This window comes from Carassius carassius, chromosome 28, assembly GCF_963082965.1.
Source record: "Carassius carassius chromosome 28, fCarCar2.1, whole genome shotgun sequence".
Lineage (NCBI taxonomy): Eukaryota > Metazoa > Chordata > Actinopteri > Cypriniformes > Cyprinidae > Carassius > Carassius carassius.
The window spans coordinates 17,447,232-17,469,974 of record NC_081782.1 but is presented as its reverse complement, the minus strand read 5'-3'; the positions used below and the strand labels follow the sequence as shown (position 1 = coordinate 17,469,974).

Sequence of the window (22,743 nt, the reverse complement as noted above, 5' to 3'; positions counted from 1 at the left end):
TTTTATGTTATTGAGTAAGTGCTAATGCATTATGGGGGAACGAGGGTGAAAAATCTAAGGGGAGAGTGAGGAGGGATTTGGGTGGCAGTGTTTATCTACTGACGTTGCCGTGTGCTTTAGACGCCACTCTGCCATCTGTTGACTTTCAGAGAAAATGCAGTTGTGGACATGTATTGGATCCAATATGCTCATTCACCAACAATTATGGGGATTAATCCATATATGTGTACTGATAACCAAAGATTTCACGTGTATATGTACATGAATTGGTCTTTAAACTTGTATTAATGCTAATGGATTCTGAGTACTGTAAAATTATTATTATAAATGAGATATGTGCATATTAACACTTAGTGAATGAAACCCATTTGTCTGTTAATATCCAAAAATTAAATACTGCAACGACACTTACCCTGCACAGACAAGTCAAAGGTGGCGAGTTCGTTCTTGATCATCTCTTCACTGGATTTCACTTTGGCCTGCGTGCTGGCTTTCAAGAAGTCTGACTTGCCAAATTTGGGCTTGTCACCTTGGAAGGCTCCAAACTCATCTGTCAATTCACCCTGGTTGCCCTCCGCTTCTGTGGTTCCAGGAGGGGAGTCGGATTTCTCAGAAACTGTGCTGGCAAAGTCTCCAAAGTCATCGTTGTCATCTTGACCGGCCTGCTTAATGCAGCCAAAGTCAGCGAAGGCATCAAACCGGCTTTCAGTGGTGGAGCCACCATCTTCAATTGGGAAGGTGGTCACCTTGGCAACTGTGGTGTGGGTGATGTTCTCTGAGCTCCCGAAATACGTCTCTTTCCTCTGGACGACAGCTGAAGATGGCAGTCCTCCCTGGAGCTTCTTACCTTGACCAGACGAGAGATCTTCCTTGTCGGACCAGTCGTAGCTGCCAAGACTGCTGACGGCGGATGTGCCAAAGGGGTCAAATTTTAAATCATCAGACTCTGTAATGACAACATGGAAATTCCCATTCAAAAAAATCATGTAGGTTCCAGTAACAACTTTTGTTATAGTGCAATTTTACAATTTAATGTAAAATTAAAATTACAAATTAATTTTTTGTTGTAGTACAGGATACTCTGGGTTCAATGAAAGTTTAGCTCTACTGAGAGCATCAGTTGTTAAAGTAGCATTTTAAGTAAAACATTTTTTTTTTAAGTCTATGAGGCAAGGAATTCTAGAGGGATTATATTAAAAGGGTCGTATGATGTTGCTAAAAAGAAAATTTATTTTGAGTGTTTGGTGTAATGCAAATGCAATGTTTATGCGGCTTAAGGTAAAAAAAAAAAAAACATTAATTTCCACATACTGTACATTATAGTTTCTCCTCCATGCCCCTTCCTTTCTGAAACGCATTGATTTTTACAAAGGTCTGAAAAGCGAGGTGTGCTCTGATTGGCCAGCTATCCAGTGCATTTTGATTGGCCAAATACCTCAAGCACGTGATGGAAATTTTACGCTTCTTAACATACTGTGATGCCGTGTATCCCAGCGCAACAAGACAAAACCAATAAAACCCATTACAAACTAAGCATTTGTTCCAGTGGGGACATAATTACTGATAATAATGACCTATACTGTTTTTATGCATTGCGGTGTATATATATATATATATATATATATATATATATATATATATATATATATATATATATATATATGTGTGTGTGTGTGTGTGTGTGTGTGTGTATATATTAGAGGCTGACATATTTTCGGAACTCCCGCGGGATTCCTGTGACCCCCGGGAGTTCCGAAAAAACTGGGAACAAAATCACTATTTATCATGGGATTGGGACGGGACAGGAAAAAATGTCAGCGGGGGTGGGTGGTACTGGGAATCCCCAACTTTATACACAAATATAGTCTACCTTTTATATAAATTAACTATAAACTGTAGGCTTATATTTTAATTTTGAACTCCGTTCTACTTGACCAGTCTTTTTATGCTCTCCTCCTGTTTGCTTTGATGCGGCTGGTTAAGTGAATGACATACGCGGGACGGACAGATCATTAACGGCTGGTCAATGTGGTAATACAGTAGCCTACATCGGACAGGACATCCAAAAGCCCACCTATCATTCATAGACCTCATAATAGCTTTTCATCTAAAAGATGTATGTAGTAACAACTTTAAATGGCCGCTCAATCTAATGTTAACCTACAGAAATGTGCGCTATTGAAGTGTTTGTGGAAACTGAACAGCAGCGCTCACAGCAGGACAGTCGGAGGCACCAGTGCTCTCACTTGCTCTTAAAATATTCCGTAATTTTTGGTCATACAGTTAAAAGTAATCAATCTTACGAATCCATATACGTTTATCTGTGTGCACTCAGAATAACAATGAAATGCTTCTGTAAAACAATTAAAGCAAACAAGATGCTGTTTCTGCTGTCTCGGTCATGTGAATTTGATCAAGAAACTTCGAAACTCTGTGTATGAAAAATAAATCTTGAGAGTGAAATGTCTACGTTTAAATGGAATTTTTTTTAAATAAATAAAATAGAAAACGTGTGTGTTAGCATGGATGATTTAAAGTGTGTTCAATGAACATTGTGCATTGTTTAAGATGGCTTTCAGTTCATTAAAATAACAAAAAAAAAATACATTTTGAATTTTTATTTAACTAAAGTGTATGGAATTACATTTGGTTCAATAAAAAAGGACCTAACTTTATAAAACTGAACGTAACTTTTTCAGAAACTATCAAAAATATGCCATTACAAAAATCTTTGTTAATGTTTTTCAAAGATTCGTTTTCGCTAATCGTGGATTCTGAATGCAATGCCACAGATTTCGCTTACTCTGATTAGATAGTGAGCTTTTGATGGACAGGTGCTCTCTGAGTGGCAAGTACAGACGTCACTCAGTGGCGCGCATATTGGAAAGCTCTCGCGGTGATTAAATCTGGTCTCTACCGCAAAAATTCTTTTTCACAGACAAAGTGAAAGATATTTCTTTTAAGCTCATACACAGGTTCTACCCTGTAAAGAAGTTTATACATAATTTAAATCTGACATTGATCTTACACTTTTTGTTCGAGTTCTGAAGAAAATGGTACACTTATTTTGGTCATGTCACAACACTCAGAAACTTTGGGATGATATTGGTGTGTTTGTCAAGTGTAAGATTTTGCCAGGCTTCTCAATACAAATGAAAAACATTATATTTGGGTATTATGACTCTGACCCCACAAACGAAAATATCAGTTTTATTAATTTAATCTTTTTTCCTAAACAAACTTTACATTCACAAATGCAAATTCTCCAACTGTAAACCTGTCTTCTCTGTTTTCCTAAAATAAATGGAAAACTATTTGAATGTAATCTCAGTATCTACTAATAAGAAAGCTATAAGGACTGTTAGAATTTGCTCTGCCTTTGATCTCCTTGTGTAATTTTGTTTAGATTTTGTCCCTCTTTTCTTTAGTTCTATTTTATTCTTTTTTTTTTTTGTGGTTGATATTACGTGATGTATGCTTATACTTTTGTATATTTTTGTTCCCTGCATTAATAAAAAAATTTATTTAAAAAAAGCTCTCGCTGTGATTTGTATGCAATACGTCGTGCCTTGTATTACTAAATATGTGATTAATATTTGACCTTTGATCGTCTCAGTCTTTAAAGATGAGCTCTCAGGAGAGACACAGAGCAGCATCATCTTCCTCCTCCGCTTGTCCTTCAAGCCAGCTTGAAGTAAGTTTGTGTTACTGAACCAATAACATCGATACAAGTTTTTCATGTTACAGTGTGCTACAGTTTGATGTGGGTTATTATTGTCATTAAGTAACACAAGCTTACTTCAAGCTGCCTTGAAGGACAAGAGCTCATCTTAACAGACTGAGACGATCGAAGGTCAAATATTATTTACATATTTAGTAATATAAATCACAGCGAGATCTTTCCAATATGCGGGCCACTGAGTGACGTCTGTACTTCCCGCTCAGAGAGCACCTGTCCATCAAAAGCTCACTATCCAATCAGAGTAGATCACTGTAAAGCCCGCACCCACGAGAAGTTTGTGTCAAAACACCAAACAAAAAACTGCGAACCGTAAGCAAAATCTGTGGCATTGCATTCAGAATCCACGATCAGCGTGGATTACCAAATGTAATTCCATAAAAGTGGGCATGCTGTGATCTGTATTGTATTTTTTTTTTTACTGTGACAGATTCCGGACAAAAAAAATACAACACAGGAGTGGGAGGGAACGGGAGTCATTCTTCCAGGATTGAAACGGAATGGGATTTTTCCCCAGTTTTTTCGTTTTGCTTGGGACGGGATTTTTTTTTTGCGGGAGTGGGACAGGAGAGATTTAAAAAACCACTCCTGTGTCACCCTCTAGTGTGTGTGTGTGTGAGAGAGAGAGTGTGTGTGTGTGTGTGCGTGTGTATATATATATATATATATATATATATATATATATATATATATATATATACTATATTTGAAGAAAAAAAAACATCTCTGACATAATGGAAAATGGAAATAGGCTACAGATAGTGGAGAGACTTTGGATATTGTATTGAACAACAGGCTAAAAGGTTGAGAACCGCTGATCTAAAAGCTCTTTTTGGTATCCTTGCAGGTATCATGAAACTTACCATGTTAACAAGCTTTACATGATCAGCAGCCAGAAAACTGGATTAAAACCGCATTGAGAATTACTGACGTTGTATAACTAGTTTCATGCTTAAGTACGTGAGTTTGTAAAGTATGTAAAGTTTTGCCTCATATACTAGACAGACAGACAGATAGTACAGGTGCATCTCAATAAATTAGAATGTCGTGGAAAAGTTCATTTATTTCAGTAATTCAACTAAAATTCTGAAACTCGTGTGTTAAATAAATTCAATGCATACAGACTGAAGTAGTTTAAGTATTTGTTTCTTTTAATTGTGATGATTTTGGCTCACATTTAACAAAACCCACCAATTCTCAACAAATTAGAATACTTCAAAAGATCAATAAAAAAACATTTTTAGTGAATTGTTGGCATTCTGGAATGTATGTTAATTTACTGTACATGTACTCAATACTTGGTAGGGGCTCCTTTTGCTTTAATTACTGCCTCAATTCGGCGTGGCATGGAGGTGATCAGTTTGTGGCACTGCTGAGGTGGAATGGAAGCCCAAGTTTCTTTGACAGTGGCCTTCAGCTCATCTGCATTGTTTGGTCTCTTGTTTCTCATTTTCCTCTTGACAATACCAAAGATTCTCTGTGGGGTTCAGGTCTGGTGAGTTTGCTGGCTAGTCAAGCACACCAACACCATGGTCATTTAAGCAACTTTAGGTGCTTTTGGCAGTGTGGGTAGGTGCCAAATCCTGCTGGAAAATGAAATCAGCATCTTCAAAAAGCTGGTCAGCAGAAGGAAGCATGAAGTGCTTTAAAATTTCTTGGTAAACGGGTGCAGTGACTTTGGTTTTCAAAAAACACAATGGACCAACACCAACAGATGACATTGCACCCCAAATCATGACAGACTGTGGAAAATTAACACTGGACTTCAAACAACTTGGGCTATGAGCTTCTCCCCCTTCCCCCAGACTCTAGGGTCTTGGTTTCTAAATGAAATACAAAACTTGCTCTCATCTGAAAAGAGGACTTTGGACTACTGGGCAACAGTCCAGTTCTTCTTCTCCTTAGCCCAGGTAAGACGCCTCTGACGTTGTCTGTGGTTCAGGAGTGGCTTAACAAGGGGAATACGACAACTGTAGCCAAATTCCTTGACACGTCTGTATGCCTTGACTCCAGCCTCAGTCCATTCCTTGTGAAGTTCACTCAAATTCTTGAATTGATTTTTGACAATCCTCATAAGGCTGCGGTTTTCTTGGTTGGTTGTGCATCTTTTTCTTTTACACTTTTTCTTTCCACTCAACTTTCTGTTAACATTCTTAGATAAAGCACTCTGTGAACAGCTTCTTGTGGCTTGTGAAGGGTGTCAATGGTTGTCTTCTGGACAGCTTTCAGATCAGCAGTCTTCCCCATGATCTTGTTGCCTAGTGGACCAAACTGAAATACCATTTTGAAGCCTCAGAAAACCTTTACAGGTGTTTTGAGTTGATTAGCTGATTGGCATGTCATCATTTTCTAATTTGTTGAGATTGAATTTAGTAAGTGAATTTGTGGGTTTTCGTTAAATGTGAGCCAAAATCATCACAATTAAAAGAACCAAAGACTTCCACTACTTCACAATCGGAGTTTAATTACTGAAATAGATGAACTTTTCCACTACATTCTAATTTATTGAGATGCACCTGTATGTGTACATTTACAAATGGGTTAAAAACCGTAGACATGACCGAGGTCATTTTTTTTATTAATCTATTACTGATGGTACAGATCATGATGATTCTGTGTCACTATGTGTCTCAAGTGCTCCTTGTTCATAATTAATTGTTCCTGATATCTTCATACAGTGAAGCCCTGGTTTATTACATAGACACTTCTGGCACAAAGCCACTCTAATGATCCCTGAGTCCTTATCTTCAAGCGGAAGTCATTCTGAGGCTGTGAGGAAACATGTCTTATTGACTAGACTGGATGAGTGACATCTGCATGTGTGGACTGATGAACGCTTTTCAGATTTGTTACTAGAAGTAGATCCCCATTTTGAAGGTCAAAATGACTATGTCATTCTGCAGCCTTCATTTCTCTAAAATGAATCACTGTTTGACTGAAAATCACAACTGGGCTGTGACTCACCAAGAGATAAAATTTTCTGCCTTTCAGTGTAGACAGTGTTGACGTGCAATCATTCACACTCTCGCACAATCAACCACAGTGACAGACTGATAAAAAAACTGCAATGATGCATTGTGCTGTGCTCTTTGAAGCTACTGCATGAACTTACTTAAAATATATATGGCCTCATTTAGAGGCCATAATGTTTATAATAAAAATAAGTATGATTAATTCACATATGCATTGAAATAACTACTTCCCTCACAGTTAAGCGGGGCACGACTGTTCACACAATCTATCAACTTGTGAAATTGACAAGGAACCAGTGCAGTGTGATAATTCTGATGACTAAATCTGCTTTGGGCGGCAAGACTGAAGGATGGAGAGAGAAATCAAGACGGCACGCATGTCTGCTGTACCATTATTCATATTTATTATGACAACATTGGCAGAGAGAGAAAGAGAGAGAGAGGACACAAAATTCCATGAAAGATCTCATTACAATAGTCTTGCCAAACTAACAATTAAAAAGTGTTGCTTTTTTTGTTTTGTTTTTTGCATTTTAAGAATACAAGAGCATGCAAAGTCAGAAAAAGCAGATGTCAGAAGAAAACAAAAACAGGACAGAAAATCCCAAATCCAGATGCAGAACCCAGCATTGAGAAGGCACATTCACAGATTAAGATTAGATTAGTTCTCATTGGTCAAAGACACACTGTAGTCGGACTATAAAAGGAAAAAGCAACCAGAAATAAGGAAAAGTGATACAGAACATTTAAGCAAAGACCAACGTGATGCTAATATTGGATTTATGCAGCTTATTAAAACCCTTTGAGAACCTGGAGACTTGTTCTGAGATTTTGAATAATGTATTTGCAAGCCGACCAACAGCTCATCAAAACTTCAAACTAGGGCTGCACAATTAATAAAAAAAAACGATTATGAATAAATATCAATTAAAGTGTTAATTTGGTGTTGATATCACTGAACATTGTGACCAATCACAGATGGCATTAAATTAAACTGCGAACAAATTATGCATTAAAGCTAAATCCAAGTTAATTAATCAAGTATTATTACATTTATTAAATTATTTTAAAAAATGTTATAATTATAATTGTATTATTTTAAAATAAATACATTTAATAAATTTAAGTAAACAGTTCATATGGCATGCAGTCTCACCACAGAAAATTATTCTTATTAAATTCTATCAATCAAAATTGATAACCGCAATCTCAATATTAAGGAAAATGATCGACAGTTATTTTTGTTATAATAGTGCAGCCTAGTTCAATCCAATTCTTCTAAATCAACCAGGGTTTGCATCAGGCTATTAGGTGCTCAAAGGGTTAAAAGAAAACTGAGAAAACTGTCCTAGAGCATTTATTGGTTTGAGTGACAGGTAAAGAATGACAAAAAGAGATAGTACCCTTTTTCTCTCGCCATCCTGTACATCTCAGTTGGAGCTATTTTTGACCCACACAAGTCAAAAGGGTACCAATTTCATATCATGGCAAGCAGTATGCTCTTCATAAATACAAATAATACGCTTTCTGGCATTAACACAATCAGCAGTACTAATCAAGTCTATCTATATTCAAAATAAATAAGAGTTTATTTTCCTGTAATAAAAATACACTATTAAATTTGCATGTATACATTTCCATTCTTGATAAAAACAACCTATTTTGTAAATATGCCAGAAACATGGACTAATCCTACTAATTGCTTACTGCGTGTAAATACTTGTCAATTTCACAAATTGAAGGCTGGCACATACTGGAGAACAGAAAAGCAAAGTTAGAAAGAGTTCAACTTTTAGTGTGGTCTACAAGAGCAGATGAACCGGGAAAAACCTGAAACAATGTCACCTTCTCGTGGAAGGACCACTAGAAGTGGCTCTGGCCTGGAAAAAAGATACTCTAGGGTGGTTAGCTACACATCCAGGGGCATAGTGCAAGTGTTAGGAAACCCAACACACTCAACCTGCTACAATATTTACGCTTGGGCTCTAGAGGTGTCCAGTAACCGAACTAGAGGAATTTGTATAAGATGTAACTAGAACAGTGTTTGACAAGGTTTAGGTAATGTTAGTATTCACTGAAGCTACTATGGAAAGAAGACAAAAGGATTCCAATAGACCTCAATCGAAACGGATACCATGTTTAGCATGACGTAAATGAATATGAGACTGTGAGGGACGGAATTACAGTTCATTCATGTTGTATTTTTATATCTGGTTTCTGAACTTTCAGAGAATGAGGGTGAAAATTGGAGAAAACTATTGGTTTTTAAAACATGGGTTGTAAAATTTAGAAGAGATGCACCAACATTACAATTCTGGTTGATATGAGGATTGACGTGCAGACACAAAAGTGTCAAAAAGGCTAACATCAAATATTTGGTTACAAATGTTTCAAATTTTCGTTTTTAGGTGAACTATTCCTTTAAATAAGCAGTATATAACAACAAATGTAATTTAAATTAGTCAATTAAATATCCAATGATTCCTGACAGATAAGTAAACAAAAACGATAATACGATAACTGACATAACGTCATCTCTATTAGAGAACACAACATATTGATTAAACTACTTCCATCCCTCACAGCCTTGTTTCATTCACATGTCAGAATTAGCATCAATAATAGCAGCTTTAACTATTATTAGAAGCCATTTCAGTGGTTTTCACATGATGGTACAACAGCCTAGATTAAAAAGTCAAAGGTTTACACGTTTTTCACTAGTAAGAACAATTTCATAAAATTTCAAACTTAACATGACGAGTTCGCCAAATGCGTTAAAGTCAGTCTTGTCTTACCAAGTTGGAAATTTAAGGAAATGGTTTTTACTAGTCAAAATGCGTAATTACTAGTGGGAAACTTGTGGCAATTCTGACAATACGTGATGGTATCAACTGGTCTATTGTTTGGCTCTGGTGAGACCACACAAGTTTATGGGAACTCTTCCTACTGTGCTTCCTCAGTGCCAACCAGTCTACGCACACGAGGGCTGATACGATGGCTGACGATGACTAGATGAAATACTGTGACTGTGTTCTCACCCTGATACATGATGAAGATGAATGATAAAGTGAACAAGCACACACACACTTGCATGATGCTTTTCATGCAGAACCGACAACATGAGAAGCAGAGAACGAGTGTAAATTAAGGGTGACTGAAATTTGGAAAAGACAGTTGATTACAAACAGACCCATCAAGAGCTCCTGTGGGTTACTGAGTCCTAGTAGAAGATCACACTAACTTGGCCCCCCAATGTGCTCTCAGATTTCTCGGCATAAACTGGAATGTGATGCTTGTTGTATGCAGCTCAAATACAGGGCAGCTGATTCATGCGTGTGTGATATGACTTGGGTCATGTAAGCACTGAGGCACGGCATTGAGGATTCTCCATGCACATGCAATACGGATAACCATCACATGAATGGACGAATGGCTACATGCAAAACAAATGGGACCAGAATGATATTAACTACAACACCTGTTGGCTACATAAAGAAAGGTCATTTCATGACTTGATATTAAGGTGGAATTGTAGATCAAATAAAGGACAGAAATGTCTAGATCATTTATCATGCTTAGACAAATCTAGTCACCTGCACTGGAAAAACAGCCAAGACTTCTGCATCATTAGCATATTAATCTGGCTGTTTATATTTCCCATTTGTAATTCTGACGATCGTAAAATGGCTCAGAGTCAAAAATCTGAACGAATGTAAAGTCAGATGTGTCGCGTTGGCAGAATTTAAATGAACAATGCCATCTTGAGCAAAAATATTTTAGCTTTCTCATAATCATCTAATCACAGATTTGAATGTGAACATTATCAAGTCAAATGTGATCATTAGAAAGTTTGGCTATGAAACATCTGAGTCAAATCAGTTTAATTGTCTATTGTCTGAAATAATGAAATTAGATTTTTTACAAAGCTGACTCAAAAAAAAAAAAAAGTGAAATCTGATTAAAATCACATTTTCAGAAAATAAATTCAGTCTAAATGGTTGGATGGAATTTAAAAGGTACTGCATAGGTAATCTAAAAAAATAAATTTTCTGTCATTGATTACTCATCCTCATGTCGTTCATCTTCTGAACACTGAGCTTTCTGACCCTGCATAGACAGCGTTAGACCTGTTCAAGGCCTAAAAAGGTAATAAAGATATTGCTAAAACAGTTCATGTGACATTAGTGGTTCAACCTTAATTTTATGAAGTTACCAGAATAGGTTAGTGTGCAAAGAAAACTAAAATAATGGCTTTATTCAACTATGCGTTGTGGTACTCTCTTGAACGCATTTCAAATGACTGACACAGAAGTGGGGGGGGTGAGTATTCTATTTTGCAAGTTGTCTGAGCTTTACAGCCAAACTAATTTAGCTATTATAAAGACAAAGCCTTTCAATGTAACAAAATATTAAAAAAAAGAATGGTGATAGGATGGATATTTAGGCCAAAGTGGAAGAAAATAAAGAACTTTGCCATTATTTTATCTTTGTTATTGAAAATTTTGAACAAAGATACACATTACAAACACACATAATATAAAAAATAAAACTTATTTTCAGGTTCAGTAGGTGTATTAAGCAGGAGCATTCAAGAAATTGAGTAAACATATATAAAAAACAAAACACTATATAGATTGATTCCTATTAAAGCAAATGTATTAAAATTTTGTTGTTTTATTAACATTAAATGAATAATTCACCCAAAAATATAAATATCATTTACTCACTTAAAAGTTGTTTTAAACCTGAATGAGTTTCTTTCTTCTGCTGAACATAAATGCCATTTTGAAGAATGCGGAAAACCAGACAGTTGCTGGTCTAAAGTGAGTATTTTTTGCTACTATCAAATTCAATGTGGACCAGCAGCTGTTTGGTTACCCACATTCTTCAAAATATCTTACTTTGTGTTCAGCACAAGACAGAAATTAAAACAGGTTGGGACAACATGCAAGTGAATAAATAATAACAAGAAAATATTTTAGGGTGAACTATCCCTTTAATGACAAGTATCAGCATGTTTAGTTCTGTCCCTTTAAAAGCTGCATGCATCTAATATACAGACATGTATCCATTTTTCTCTCAACAGTTTACTTTCATTTTAGACAAAATCAACTGAGTCTATATGTGTTTTGACAGTATTTGTGTAAAAGATAACTTAGTTCAGTAATCAGGGACTTTATGACAGTCTTTTTAGTTCACGTGCTTCGGGTGTAGGCGTTCAGTAAAAGCGCAAGCCAGAAAAGCACGCAAATTAAACATTTAACCGGCAAGGCTTTAAAGCACATGAAAATAATGTATTTTTGTGATTGTGAATAAGTGCAGTGTCCCGTGAGAGTAACTCTACCGCTGACTTAACACTGAAGTGAATGCATGTGGCGTTGTACAGTATCTTGAGACAGAGGTGCCAGAACTGTAACTGATAGAATGTGTGCTGTAGCACAATACTATCATATCTCTTCAAAAGCAGATTGGGAGACATTTTAATTGTCCACGATCAAAAATCGTCATATCGCACTCCCCTACACAGAAGAGAAGAAATAGTTGAATAAAGTCATTATTTTTGTTTTTTTTTGCACACAAAGTATTATTTTTTGCTTCATAAAATTAAGGCTTAACCACAGATCAATGCCATTGCTACCTCTTTGGGCCTTGACCCTGGTAGGGTCTTAATAAAATATCTTAATTTGTGTTTCAAAGATGAACAAAGGTCTTACGGGTTTCGGAACGACATGAGGGTGAGTAATTAATTAAAGAATTTTTATTTATGGGTGAACTATCGTTTTAAATGTTTTTTTTTTTTTAGGAATTTGGGAAGTGTACATAATGTCAATAAAGTTTACAGCTGTGTCAAAAATAATTATTTATGATATTAATGCTATTTTTTTATTTCTACTTCAATGTAAATAATGGACAAGAGAAGCCAAATTTAAAACTAAAACAAATTTCTTCTCTTCCACATTATCATTCCAGCTATTCTCAATCTCTTGGCACTATGCTGACACTTAAGTCATTACTACGGCAAGTGATCTAGATATTATAGCGGCAACTGAACAAATGGATCTGATTTTATCAGTTGCAAAATGTCCGTGTGGACAGTCAGTTCTAAAAGTCTGAGAAATTAATCAGGTGCCGTGCGAACAGCTTATGTGCATTCCACCATTAATACGTGCCGCTTTGGTTTGTGTTTCAGATACATTGACCTAGAAATTAAAACAGGGTAAGCAATGAGAGATGACGTGAATGACAACACGAACAGATAGACGACAGGAGAGAAAACCAAGTCACAAGCTATTATAATTAAATACTGTATATAAATGTGCTTTCGTAACTGCCTGATCACCTGATAACACTAGAACACTAGGTTAATAATACCAGTTATTGTGCTGTTAGCGATAATACTAATCTCATGAGATTCAAATTCACAAGCACAAGTTTTGACTGGTAAAAAATAATAATACTTAAGATAGATAAATAAATAAATTTAAACAACAATAAATACTGTAGGTTTACAACTGTGCATGATTCAACTGGAAATGTATATAACTTGAATGGGAATGAACGCATGATATGATGTGTAGCAAGTTTTTGATATGTAACTTTAACTCCGCCACACTGAACACACATACTGTGTTCCAACTAGGCGTCTGATAGAGCGGTTGTTCAGCCTTTGAGAGGCCTGAGTGTTCGGAGCATGTGTGAAAGAGAGAAAGTGGTGACAGACAGAGTCGGCCAGACTTCACCAGAGCAAGCGTACTAATTCCTCACCTGCAGCAGGGGGTTGATGGGATGACAAACCAGGGAGATCTAGAGAGCTATCAGACATCACATGCTTCAGGTCTCCACCCATGTCCGACAACTTCATGTCTAGCTGTACTGAGAGCGCATCCTCCGAGTCCTCCTTCCCCACGCTGCTGCCCCCAATGGACGGGAGGTCCAGGGATTTCACGGAGGCAGAGTCCTCTTTGGCCTGCTTGAAAGCAGCCACTTTGTCCACCAGGCTCTTGTCGGACGCGCCCAGCGCCGTACAGAATTTGGAGGACTGGAAATCTGCAAAGTCGTCATTGTCGCTCTTGAGTGACGAGAAGGAGCCCCCACAGCTTTCTTTGTTATCATCATAGGCCAGGCCACCTTCTAGGGAAAGCTGCTTGAAGACGTCGTACTTATCAGTGCTGATTTGCTGCCTCTGCTGGGATGTCTCCGTTTTGGCCTCTCCACCACCGTCTCCAGAGCTGGTCTCGTTTCTTTGATCTCTCGAGCTCCCGAACGCCATGAAGTCAGCAAAGTCATCCTGAACTGCCATCCCAGTTCCTCTCCCTACTGTAGAGGTGGTGGGAGCTACTTCGGAGGACGCTGAGGAGCCAAAAAGAGCAAAATCGCCAAAATCATCACCCCCTATACTAGGAGGTTTTGCAACTGAGGGCAATACCAGGGATGGCGGCACTGAAGGGAACAGGTTGAGTTTAGAGTCACCAGTCGTAGTGGAAGCAGGAGGAGCCATTGTTGTGAAGAGGTCCAGGTCTGCCATGTTGAGAGGATTTCTAGGTTGAGCCAGAGAGGATGGCTGCGAATGGGACAGAGACTGAGAAGAAGAGAAAGGAGGAGGAAAAGTTGGCTGGAACTTGGCCTGGTCTGGTGGGTCTAGTGGAGAGACGGTGTCGGCTGTTTTAAAGTCTGTGAAGCCATCGTCGGCACTGACAGACTTGAAATCAGCAAATCCCTCCCCTGTGGAAAAACAAAAAGAAAACAATTGAAGGGCAAGGCGAACTGCATTTCACACCAAAACAACAAAGAACAGAGAGCTGGCACGGCACAAAGCAGTTTGCCAACAAGTTGCCCAGAGTTCAAATTTCATGGGCCTAAAAAGAGAAAAACGGATTAGCAGTGCTTAACGCGTCTGCGTTTGACTGCTGAATTGAAATTAAAAGGTGGTACAATGGAACGGAATACTTTAGTGTGAAGATATAAATCAACCTGACATAGAATACAACACAGTTTCTGCACACAATCACACACTCCAGTTTAGCCACAATCAATCAATTCTCATTTCACTTGTAGTGAAGTGACCAGAGGTAGACCAGTTAATCAGACAAAATTTAGTTGATTTGAATTTCCTTTTGTCATGTATTTTGCGGTATGTAAATTTATCAGTGCAGTGTAGGACTGCTTAAAATCACTGACAACTGATGCATGAAAAACTATTTATTGAAAAAATAAATGAGGGATGTGCTTGATGTTAAAAAACATTATTAAGTACAATGAGCCATGAAAATAAATGTGTCAATTACGCTTATCTCGGATTCAGTTTTTTTCCGCAGCATATTGCACTTAAACGCAAAAATAGACACAAAATTGTTACAATTTGCATCTTGGAAAGTGTTCACGTAAACAGTCAGTAATATTCTGTCTTAAGTAAACTAAACAGGTTTTTTATTTTGGTCATGTGTCCAATTTTTTTTTTTTGACTTAATTATAAATCAAACACAAAATACTGTGAAATAAATATTAAATTGATTATTAAACATTACATGACAAATGTTTATGCAATATTACATTTCAAATTCAATTTTGCATTGACTAAATTGTATTATATCATAAATACCAGCAATATATGACGATTAACCACTGAGTCCTCTCAATATAGGCCAATAAAAAAATTTTTTTTTTTTTGATCGACCACTAGAAATGAATGACACACAGATGACAAACTTTTTCTATTTCAGCTGCAGCCTATATAAGGAATCAAAGGTAGAGAGAACAGAACAGAACAGAACAGAACAGAACTACAGGAGTTCTGGAGAAGAGATCACTGCAACCATTGACTTACTGGCCCTCTCAGAGCTGTCCTCACTGGACTCTGCTCTAGTGAGACAGGGACACGCACACATGCCTACATCAGTGTACGAAGCCCTTCAATAAACTTAACACACTATAGCCTGGTGCAATTGTATTAAATGTAATCTTGTAAAAAGCTGATCTGGGTTGTGTACTTGATGTGTTCATGCTGTGTCAGACATGTATCTGCTTACCAACTGGTTTTCTGTCTGGAGGCTGCTCAAGCTCTCGGAAAACACTGTATTTGTCGCCTGAATCTGGAACAAAACAGTAAACAATGCCTGTGTGTAGAAGCAGTAAAGTGTGCTTTTTAACTAGACCATAATAATGGTAGGAGCTGAAGGAATGTGATAAATAGCAGGATTATTTTATGCAAAACACATCTGTGGGCCACACAATCTTATTGCATATGCATTTAGACAAGAGAATCATTCTTTAAAGTTAAACCGATATGACAGCAGTCTTCTGAGAGATCTGCCTTCCTCAATGGGCTAATGAGGTGTATAGAGCCAAATGGCTATGTGTGTGCATGTTTTACCTGAGACCGGAGGTGTGGGCTCTGCAGGCTGCTCCACTGACAACTGTTTAAACACTGCATATTTATCAGAGGAGGAGGATGAAGATCCTGACACTGGAGTTAGCATGGCAGGAACACTGCATGAAGCAGACAAAACATACAGCAGTTAGCCCAAACAGATCAAAGTGCTTTACAAGCTACAAAAAGTTAACAAAGAGAGTTTACAAGCCAAAACATTCTATTTCGTTTTGAGATACTTATTTTTGTTCTTTGATACTCCTAAATGTAGACTAAACACACAAAGCCTGAGGCGCAATACTAATTTGCATACCATCCCTGCTATCCAGTTTGCAAAATTAGTATTTAGTGCATCCAATTTTAAAACAAAATGAAAATAGAAATCCAAAGTTGGACAAATATATTGTATCCCATTGTTTTTTTTTAGAATTTCAGTTGTTTAAGGTTGGTAAGAAATGGGAAAAGCATCAGTTTCTTTAAAAGAAAACAATCTTCCTGGTCACATTGGCAAAATACATACATTCAGTGTGTGGTTCTAATCTGCAACTTGAAATTTAGCTCAAGTTTTTTCTAAACAAATGTTTCTTTCTTCCCCTTCTCTCCGTCTTGGGTCACTTCCCTCATAACAGCGATATTCCAAGCACAGAAGAAAACCTCTGCTCTCCCCCTCACTACCTGTATTATTCTCAACACTTCTCATTTTCACTGATTTAATTAGCGAGCAATCTGACACATTCAAGCACCAAAATATTCTTCTAAAACAGAGGGTCCTTTGTGCTCAGTGAAGTTGATCGACCAGTAAAGGCCGTGACACTCAGCGAATATACTTTCCAACCTCTCACTCCCTGCTTTCCATAATTGCCTTTCGTCATTTTTCCCTGGGAGCATAAAATCAAGCAGATGTGAATAGAAATAAAATGGAATGAGCTTATCAGCTGTCCATTGAAATGGGTTCATTAGAAAAGATGGCGGGGGTTTAATTGTTGCGCTGGGCAAGTTATTACAAGCCATTACAAAATGGAGAACGATTCCATGCTCCAGATGAGCAAACCGAGTCTAGAGGAATTAACGAAGCATAAAAACAATATCAGAAACTACTAATGAGAGATGAAAGGATGCTGCTTTACAATGCATTTCTCCAAGCAGTTTGCATTACATAAAAAAATATGCTTTTGCAGGCGTGCAATATGCCATGACGCATAGACGATAAGCTGCACTCGTACCCGCTTTGGGATGATGATGTCATGCTGGGAAATGCTCCTCCTGTTTCTCCTTGGAAATCTGTGAATGAGTCATCTCCAGCGCCAGCTTTAGGGGCTTCCTGGAAGTCCTGAAAATCATCATCATCAGCCTTCGTAGCCTAACGCAAGCCAACAAAACAAAAAATCAGCTGAGCAATAAAAGTGCAGTTATTATCCATAATAAAGTGTCTGATGTTTACCTGAACAGGAGGGAAGTTGGTGATGAAGCTGGCCGGTGGTTGTGAGGGCGGGTTTGGGGTTATGCCCATGACAGGCGGCGCAGCAACCGGCATGGCCATGGACACGGGCGGCTGGGTCATGATGGGCTGCTGGTGCTGAGGCAGGACAGCAGGAATAGCAATAGCCATGGCAGGTAGATTGGGCACAGGCGGAGAGGGGAACTGACTCAAGATGTCCAAACTCATGACTGTAAGACCACTCTAGAGAATACAAACACAATATGCAACTTAGACAGAGTGGTTTATTTAAGGGTAAGTCATTTAAAGAATTAGTTCACCCAAAAATGAAAATTCTGTCATTGATTAATCAACCTCATGTTGTTCCAAACCCGTAGGGCCTTTGTTCATCTTCAGAACACAAATTAAGATATTTTTTATGAAATCTGAGAGTTTTCTGGCCCTGCACAGACAGCAACACAACTGACACAATTCAAGGTCAAGGAAAGTAGTAAGGACATTGTTAAAATAGTCCATGTGAAAGCTTTCGGATTAAATAAAAAATATCTTCATTTGAGTTCTGAATATGAACGAAGGTCTAACATCCTTGGAACAACATTAATAGAGAGAAATTAATAACAGAATTTTCATTTTTGGGTCAACTATCCCCTTAATGTGACTCAAACCAGGTACTGTGAAACTAATTGTTGAGGTAGTAACCGACCAGGCTATCAATGGAATGATAGGACCAAAGTTTTATCTAGGATCTGCATCAGAGAGTCTGACTGCTACATTATTTTCATTAAAAATTCCAAAGAAATCGTGTCATAAAGTGGACAAGCAACATTCGTAAATGAGCATTCATTATTTGCACACATTTAATCCGCTGAAGACAAACTGCTAAAGGCTGTTTTCATTCAAATCAAAGGATAAATACATGTAGAAAATGTATACTTGTGCTGCGGCTGAAACAGAATAGAGCATGCAGTTTGCGTTCAGCGGATGTTCTTCAAAATGGCGCTACGGTGATGCAGAGATACACAGAGAAGACTAATTGTTGAATAAAATCGTTATTTTTGTTTTCTTCGCATACAAAACGTATTCTCGTCACTTCATAACATTACGGTTGAACCACTGATGGCAGATGGACTATTCTGACGATGTCTTTCATACTTTTCTGGACCTTACTTGGCAGTCAATGGGAGTCCTGGTTTTCATCCAAAATATCTTAAATTGTGTTCCAAAGACGAACAAAGCATTTATGGGTTTGGAACGACATGGGGGTCAGTGATTAACCCTCTGGAGTCTAAGGGTATTTTTGGGGCCTGGAGAAGTTTTGTCATGCCCTGACATTTGTGCTTTTTTCAGTTTCTTATAAACATCTAAATGGCTAAAGTCTAATCTCACTGTAATCAGCACAAATTGGGCTATAATAATATGTGAGCAGCATGTATGTACATGATTGTGTTTTTGAGAAAAAAAAATGTTATGCGTGGTTAGTGAAAAACTAAAAATGTTAAACCACTTGAATAAGGCAATAAAACACATAAAGAACATTGGTTCCCGGGATTTTTGAGACCTGGAGCTTGTAGCCTAGAATTTGTCTTTCTAAATTATGTGAAAATAATCTTGTTTACTCACTTACAGAAAACAATATATTGATTTACATTTTCTAAGACACTTTTTGTTTGTAAAAGTCATATGCGAGTAGGCGTCAACTATCATGAATATCATTGTGATTTACACCTGAGAAGACAAAGGCCTGCATAATGAGCTGCATAATGAGCCGTTCTGTCAGGTGTATGGCTGAGAAGAAGAAAGAAAGAATGTGAGGACAAAATAAATTTATATAATTTTATGTTTGTAGTTTATTTAGAATATATTTAATTATCCCACAACATAATTTAATATCCACTTGGGGGAGCAGTTAAACAGTTTATTAGGAACAATCAAAGCTGACTTTCAAACTAATTTTTATGCATCATTACTCCAGTCACACATTCCTTCAGAAATCCTTTTAACAATCTGATTTTCTACCAAAAAATAAAACAAATTATTGTTATTATTATTATTATTAATAATATTAATGTTGAAAAGAGCTTAGAATATTATTTCAGGTGTTTTTTTTGGGGGGGGGGGGGTAAATTGAAAGAACAGCATTGTTTGTTACATTTGTTGCATATACATTTATTTGTTAAATTTATATTATTTACATCAAGCTTTGAATGTTATAGTATTGTATATTGTTACTTAAACTTCATGTTTCACTTTATTTTACATTTAGTCAGGAATTATAGTTTGGAAAAAGTCTTTGGAAAAAGTCTAACTAGTAAATTGTTTACACGTTATGTGAAAACTAGTAAAAGTATATAAATAAATGTTTATGATCTCTGCTGAATAAAGTGCTTTATTCTTTTTTTCTGTGGAAATCCAAATCTCAAATCCTCAACCACATCACATCTTTTTGGGTTGAATTATGTCTTATTCCTCTCATCGCGAAGCAAACAGTAAAATAAAAAGAAATTGAAGAACAGTCTGGCTGCGTTGTCTTCTGTTGTGTAGACGTATTCAAGCCGCGTGCTTCAGTGAAACATTAGAATCTAAATAGCACGTCCAGTGCAGGGGCGTGGTCGCATTAGAAGATAATGAAGGGAGACATGAAAAACGGAAATCACGTTGTTTTCATATAGATTACTTGACCACAGAATATTTGTTTTTTTCGGCAGCACTCGTTTAGTTTAAAAGTAGACATGTCAGGCTTTCTATAGATATGTGTCACGTCTCTTTGTTGAGTATTCAATGAGTTACAGTTAATTTTAATGACGCGTTTGTAAATGAAGACCAGTGCAGACAAAGGCTGCAGACAGCACACCTTGTTTGTTATCTTTATTTTATAAATGCACGTTTTGTTGTTAAGTCTGTATACAAAAAAAAGTAGACCCTTTACAGATTCGATTGATGTATTGCTCTTATCTGTACGATCAAAACTGAGAGTGTAATTTAAGTTATTTTCGGGGTTATCAGGAGAAAATGCCTCATAACGCGTATACGACAAAACTTTTAATTTGGGTAGGAGTATCCCTTTAACCAAAGTCTCGTGGAATTGGAAAGACATGAGGGAGGGGTAAATGAGGACTAATTTACATTTTTGGGTGAACTATTCTGAACTAAGTAGATGGATCTAAAAGACATTTGAACTAAAAGCTATTAGATACCAGCCAAGATCTTTAACCAGTAAACCAGGACTCTTCAACTCAAGCACTGGAAGGCCAGTGGCCAGGATAAATTTGGATTGATACATAACTCTGCAGGATACTAGCCCTCCAGGACTGGAGTTGTACACCATAAAATCCCTTGTTAACCAAATATCTTTAAAGAGAAGCTATAAAAGTGAAGCGTTAAAGCAGAATGATAACATCGACCATAACAAGTAGCACAGATCTTTGAAAGCTGACTGATAAATGCTGATTACTGACAGTCATTAAGATGAGGCACTGCTATAAACATAGGACACTCAATTAAAACTGACATTCTCCCTACACATAACAATGATTTAGTGTACTATTAGACAAGAGCGCCTCAACACGCCTTGTGCAGGAACATTGAATTTACGACACGTCTTTCATCAGGGAAACTAAATTAAAAAGCAGGCCTGTCAAACAAAAGACCTTCTTCTCCGTCCAGATGTCTATTTCCCCCTCCACCAAGAGGCTGTCTGATTTGTTTGCCTAAAATATTAATTAAAGTCAACTTCCATTTTCAATGCCATTTCTGGCATTCTCCAGAGCTTTTCCTTTCTTTATAGCTCTACAAAACTGAAGCACTGGAAGAGTGGCTCATCATTGAGCTTTTCAATTTGCATAACAAATGCATTATTACTGAAAGGGTCCCATGAGTTGCTGGAAAAGCTCCAGTTTCTACTCACAGGACTGTAATAGCCAAGAGCAGCAAGGGAAGATGATAAGATCCCTACACCTCTGGTCTAAAGATGCACCTAACTTCCTATCACTGCAAACCTACATACTCTTTAAAAGTTAATATGTACAATGAAATTGCAAAATCTACCTGGGCGACTCCAATCAAAGCCAGGACGGTGTACAGCTCTTCCTTGGTCAGCTTGCCAGGTGTGGTGCGGTTGGCCAAGGCCCAAATCTGTCCGAGAGCTTCCCGTGGCAGACCCGATGATATCAGAATTGGGTAGAGTTTGGCTGTGTCAATACCTGTTGGTGTCATGGTGTATTCAAGGACCTTCATGAACAATTCTGTGAAGAGCAACCATTGCAATCATTAGATACCATGATAAGCAGAACTATGAAATGGTGAAAATCCAATGACGTCAAGAGCATATACCTGGGATGAGCGAGTCATTGTACAACCAGGCTGGCACCATGGGTTGCATGTCTTGTTGAGGGTAGACACCCACACCTGTTGGTGATGGACATAGAAACAGTGAGATGTTTGTGGACTCTTATGCTAAGAGTGCTTGATCAAGCATATATCCCATGTGCCTACTGCACAGTCAGACGTCCCCCACACCTGCTGACAGCAAAGCCCCGTACGAATGTACCACTGACACCATGCACAGACACACTAAAGACTCCCACGGCTTCTGCCGTCAGCTCAGCTGTCTTGAGCCGAGAGCTTGAGGGTTTATAGTATAAACAGATTGACAACATACAGAGAAGAGAGTTTTGCTTTGTATTGGCATTGACATTACTCATTACATGTACTGCCAATGTGTACTTGAAATCTGTGCTAAAACTGTGAATCCTGTGGAGAAATAAATTAGGCAAATGATTAAAATGGGGCTACGGTGATTAAACCTCCAAGTAAGCATCAACTGCAGTGAATCATGCAATTGATCCCCTCCTTTAATGACACCAATGAGCTCAGTAGACAGACTATACCAGGGGTGTCGAATCTTGATACTGGAGGGCCACCTTCTTACCAAGTTTGCCTCAAGTCTAATTAAACACACTTGAACAGGATAATCAAAGTCTTCAGGATTACCAGAAATTTCTAGGAAAGTGTGTTGGAAGCCAATTCCTAAAGAAAGGTGGCACTCCATTGACTGGACACCCCTTGACTTAAAAAAACCCAGAAGCACCATTTCAGAGACATTGGAAAATGTGCAAGAATGCAAGAATTGATAGAGCACCACATGTAAACAAATCAATCCTAGTAAATACATGTTATTTCCCAAACATGCACATATTCAAAATCAGATGTTCGGGACAGAAAATTAAAG

The 22,743-nt window shown here is 37.6% G+C and overlaps 1 protein-coding gene across 8 annotated transcripts in view; it reads right to left on the bottom strand.

The window, feature by feature from the left end:
- synrg (synergin, gamma) overlaps positions 1–22,743 on the bottom strand; it is a 55,748-nt gene that overhangs the window by 19,554 nt on the left and 13,451 nt on the right. For all 8 annotated transcript variants that reach the window (XM_059514687.1, XM_059514688.1, XM_059514689.1 and 5 more), the window contains 8 exons: positions 21,846–21,920; positions 21,561–21,757; positions 17,520–17,759; positions 17,302–17,438; positions 16,082–16,197; positions 15,738–15,800; positions 13,477–14,433; positions 413–946 (listed from right to left, as the gene is read on the bottom strand). In XM_059514687.1, the coding sequence (XP_059370670.1) occupies positions 413–946; positions 13,477–14,433; positions 15,738–15,800; positions 16,082–16,197; positions 17,302–17,438; positions 17,520–17,759; positions 21,561–21,757; positions 21,846–21,920 (2,319 nt within the window). The remainder of the gene's footprint in view (positions 1–412; positions 947–13,476; positions 14,434–15,737; positions 15,801–16,081; positions 16,198–17,301; positions 17,439–17,519; positions 17,760–21,560; positions 21,758–21,845; positions 21,921–22,743) is intronic.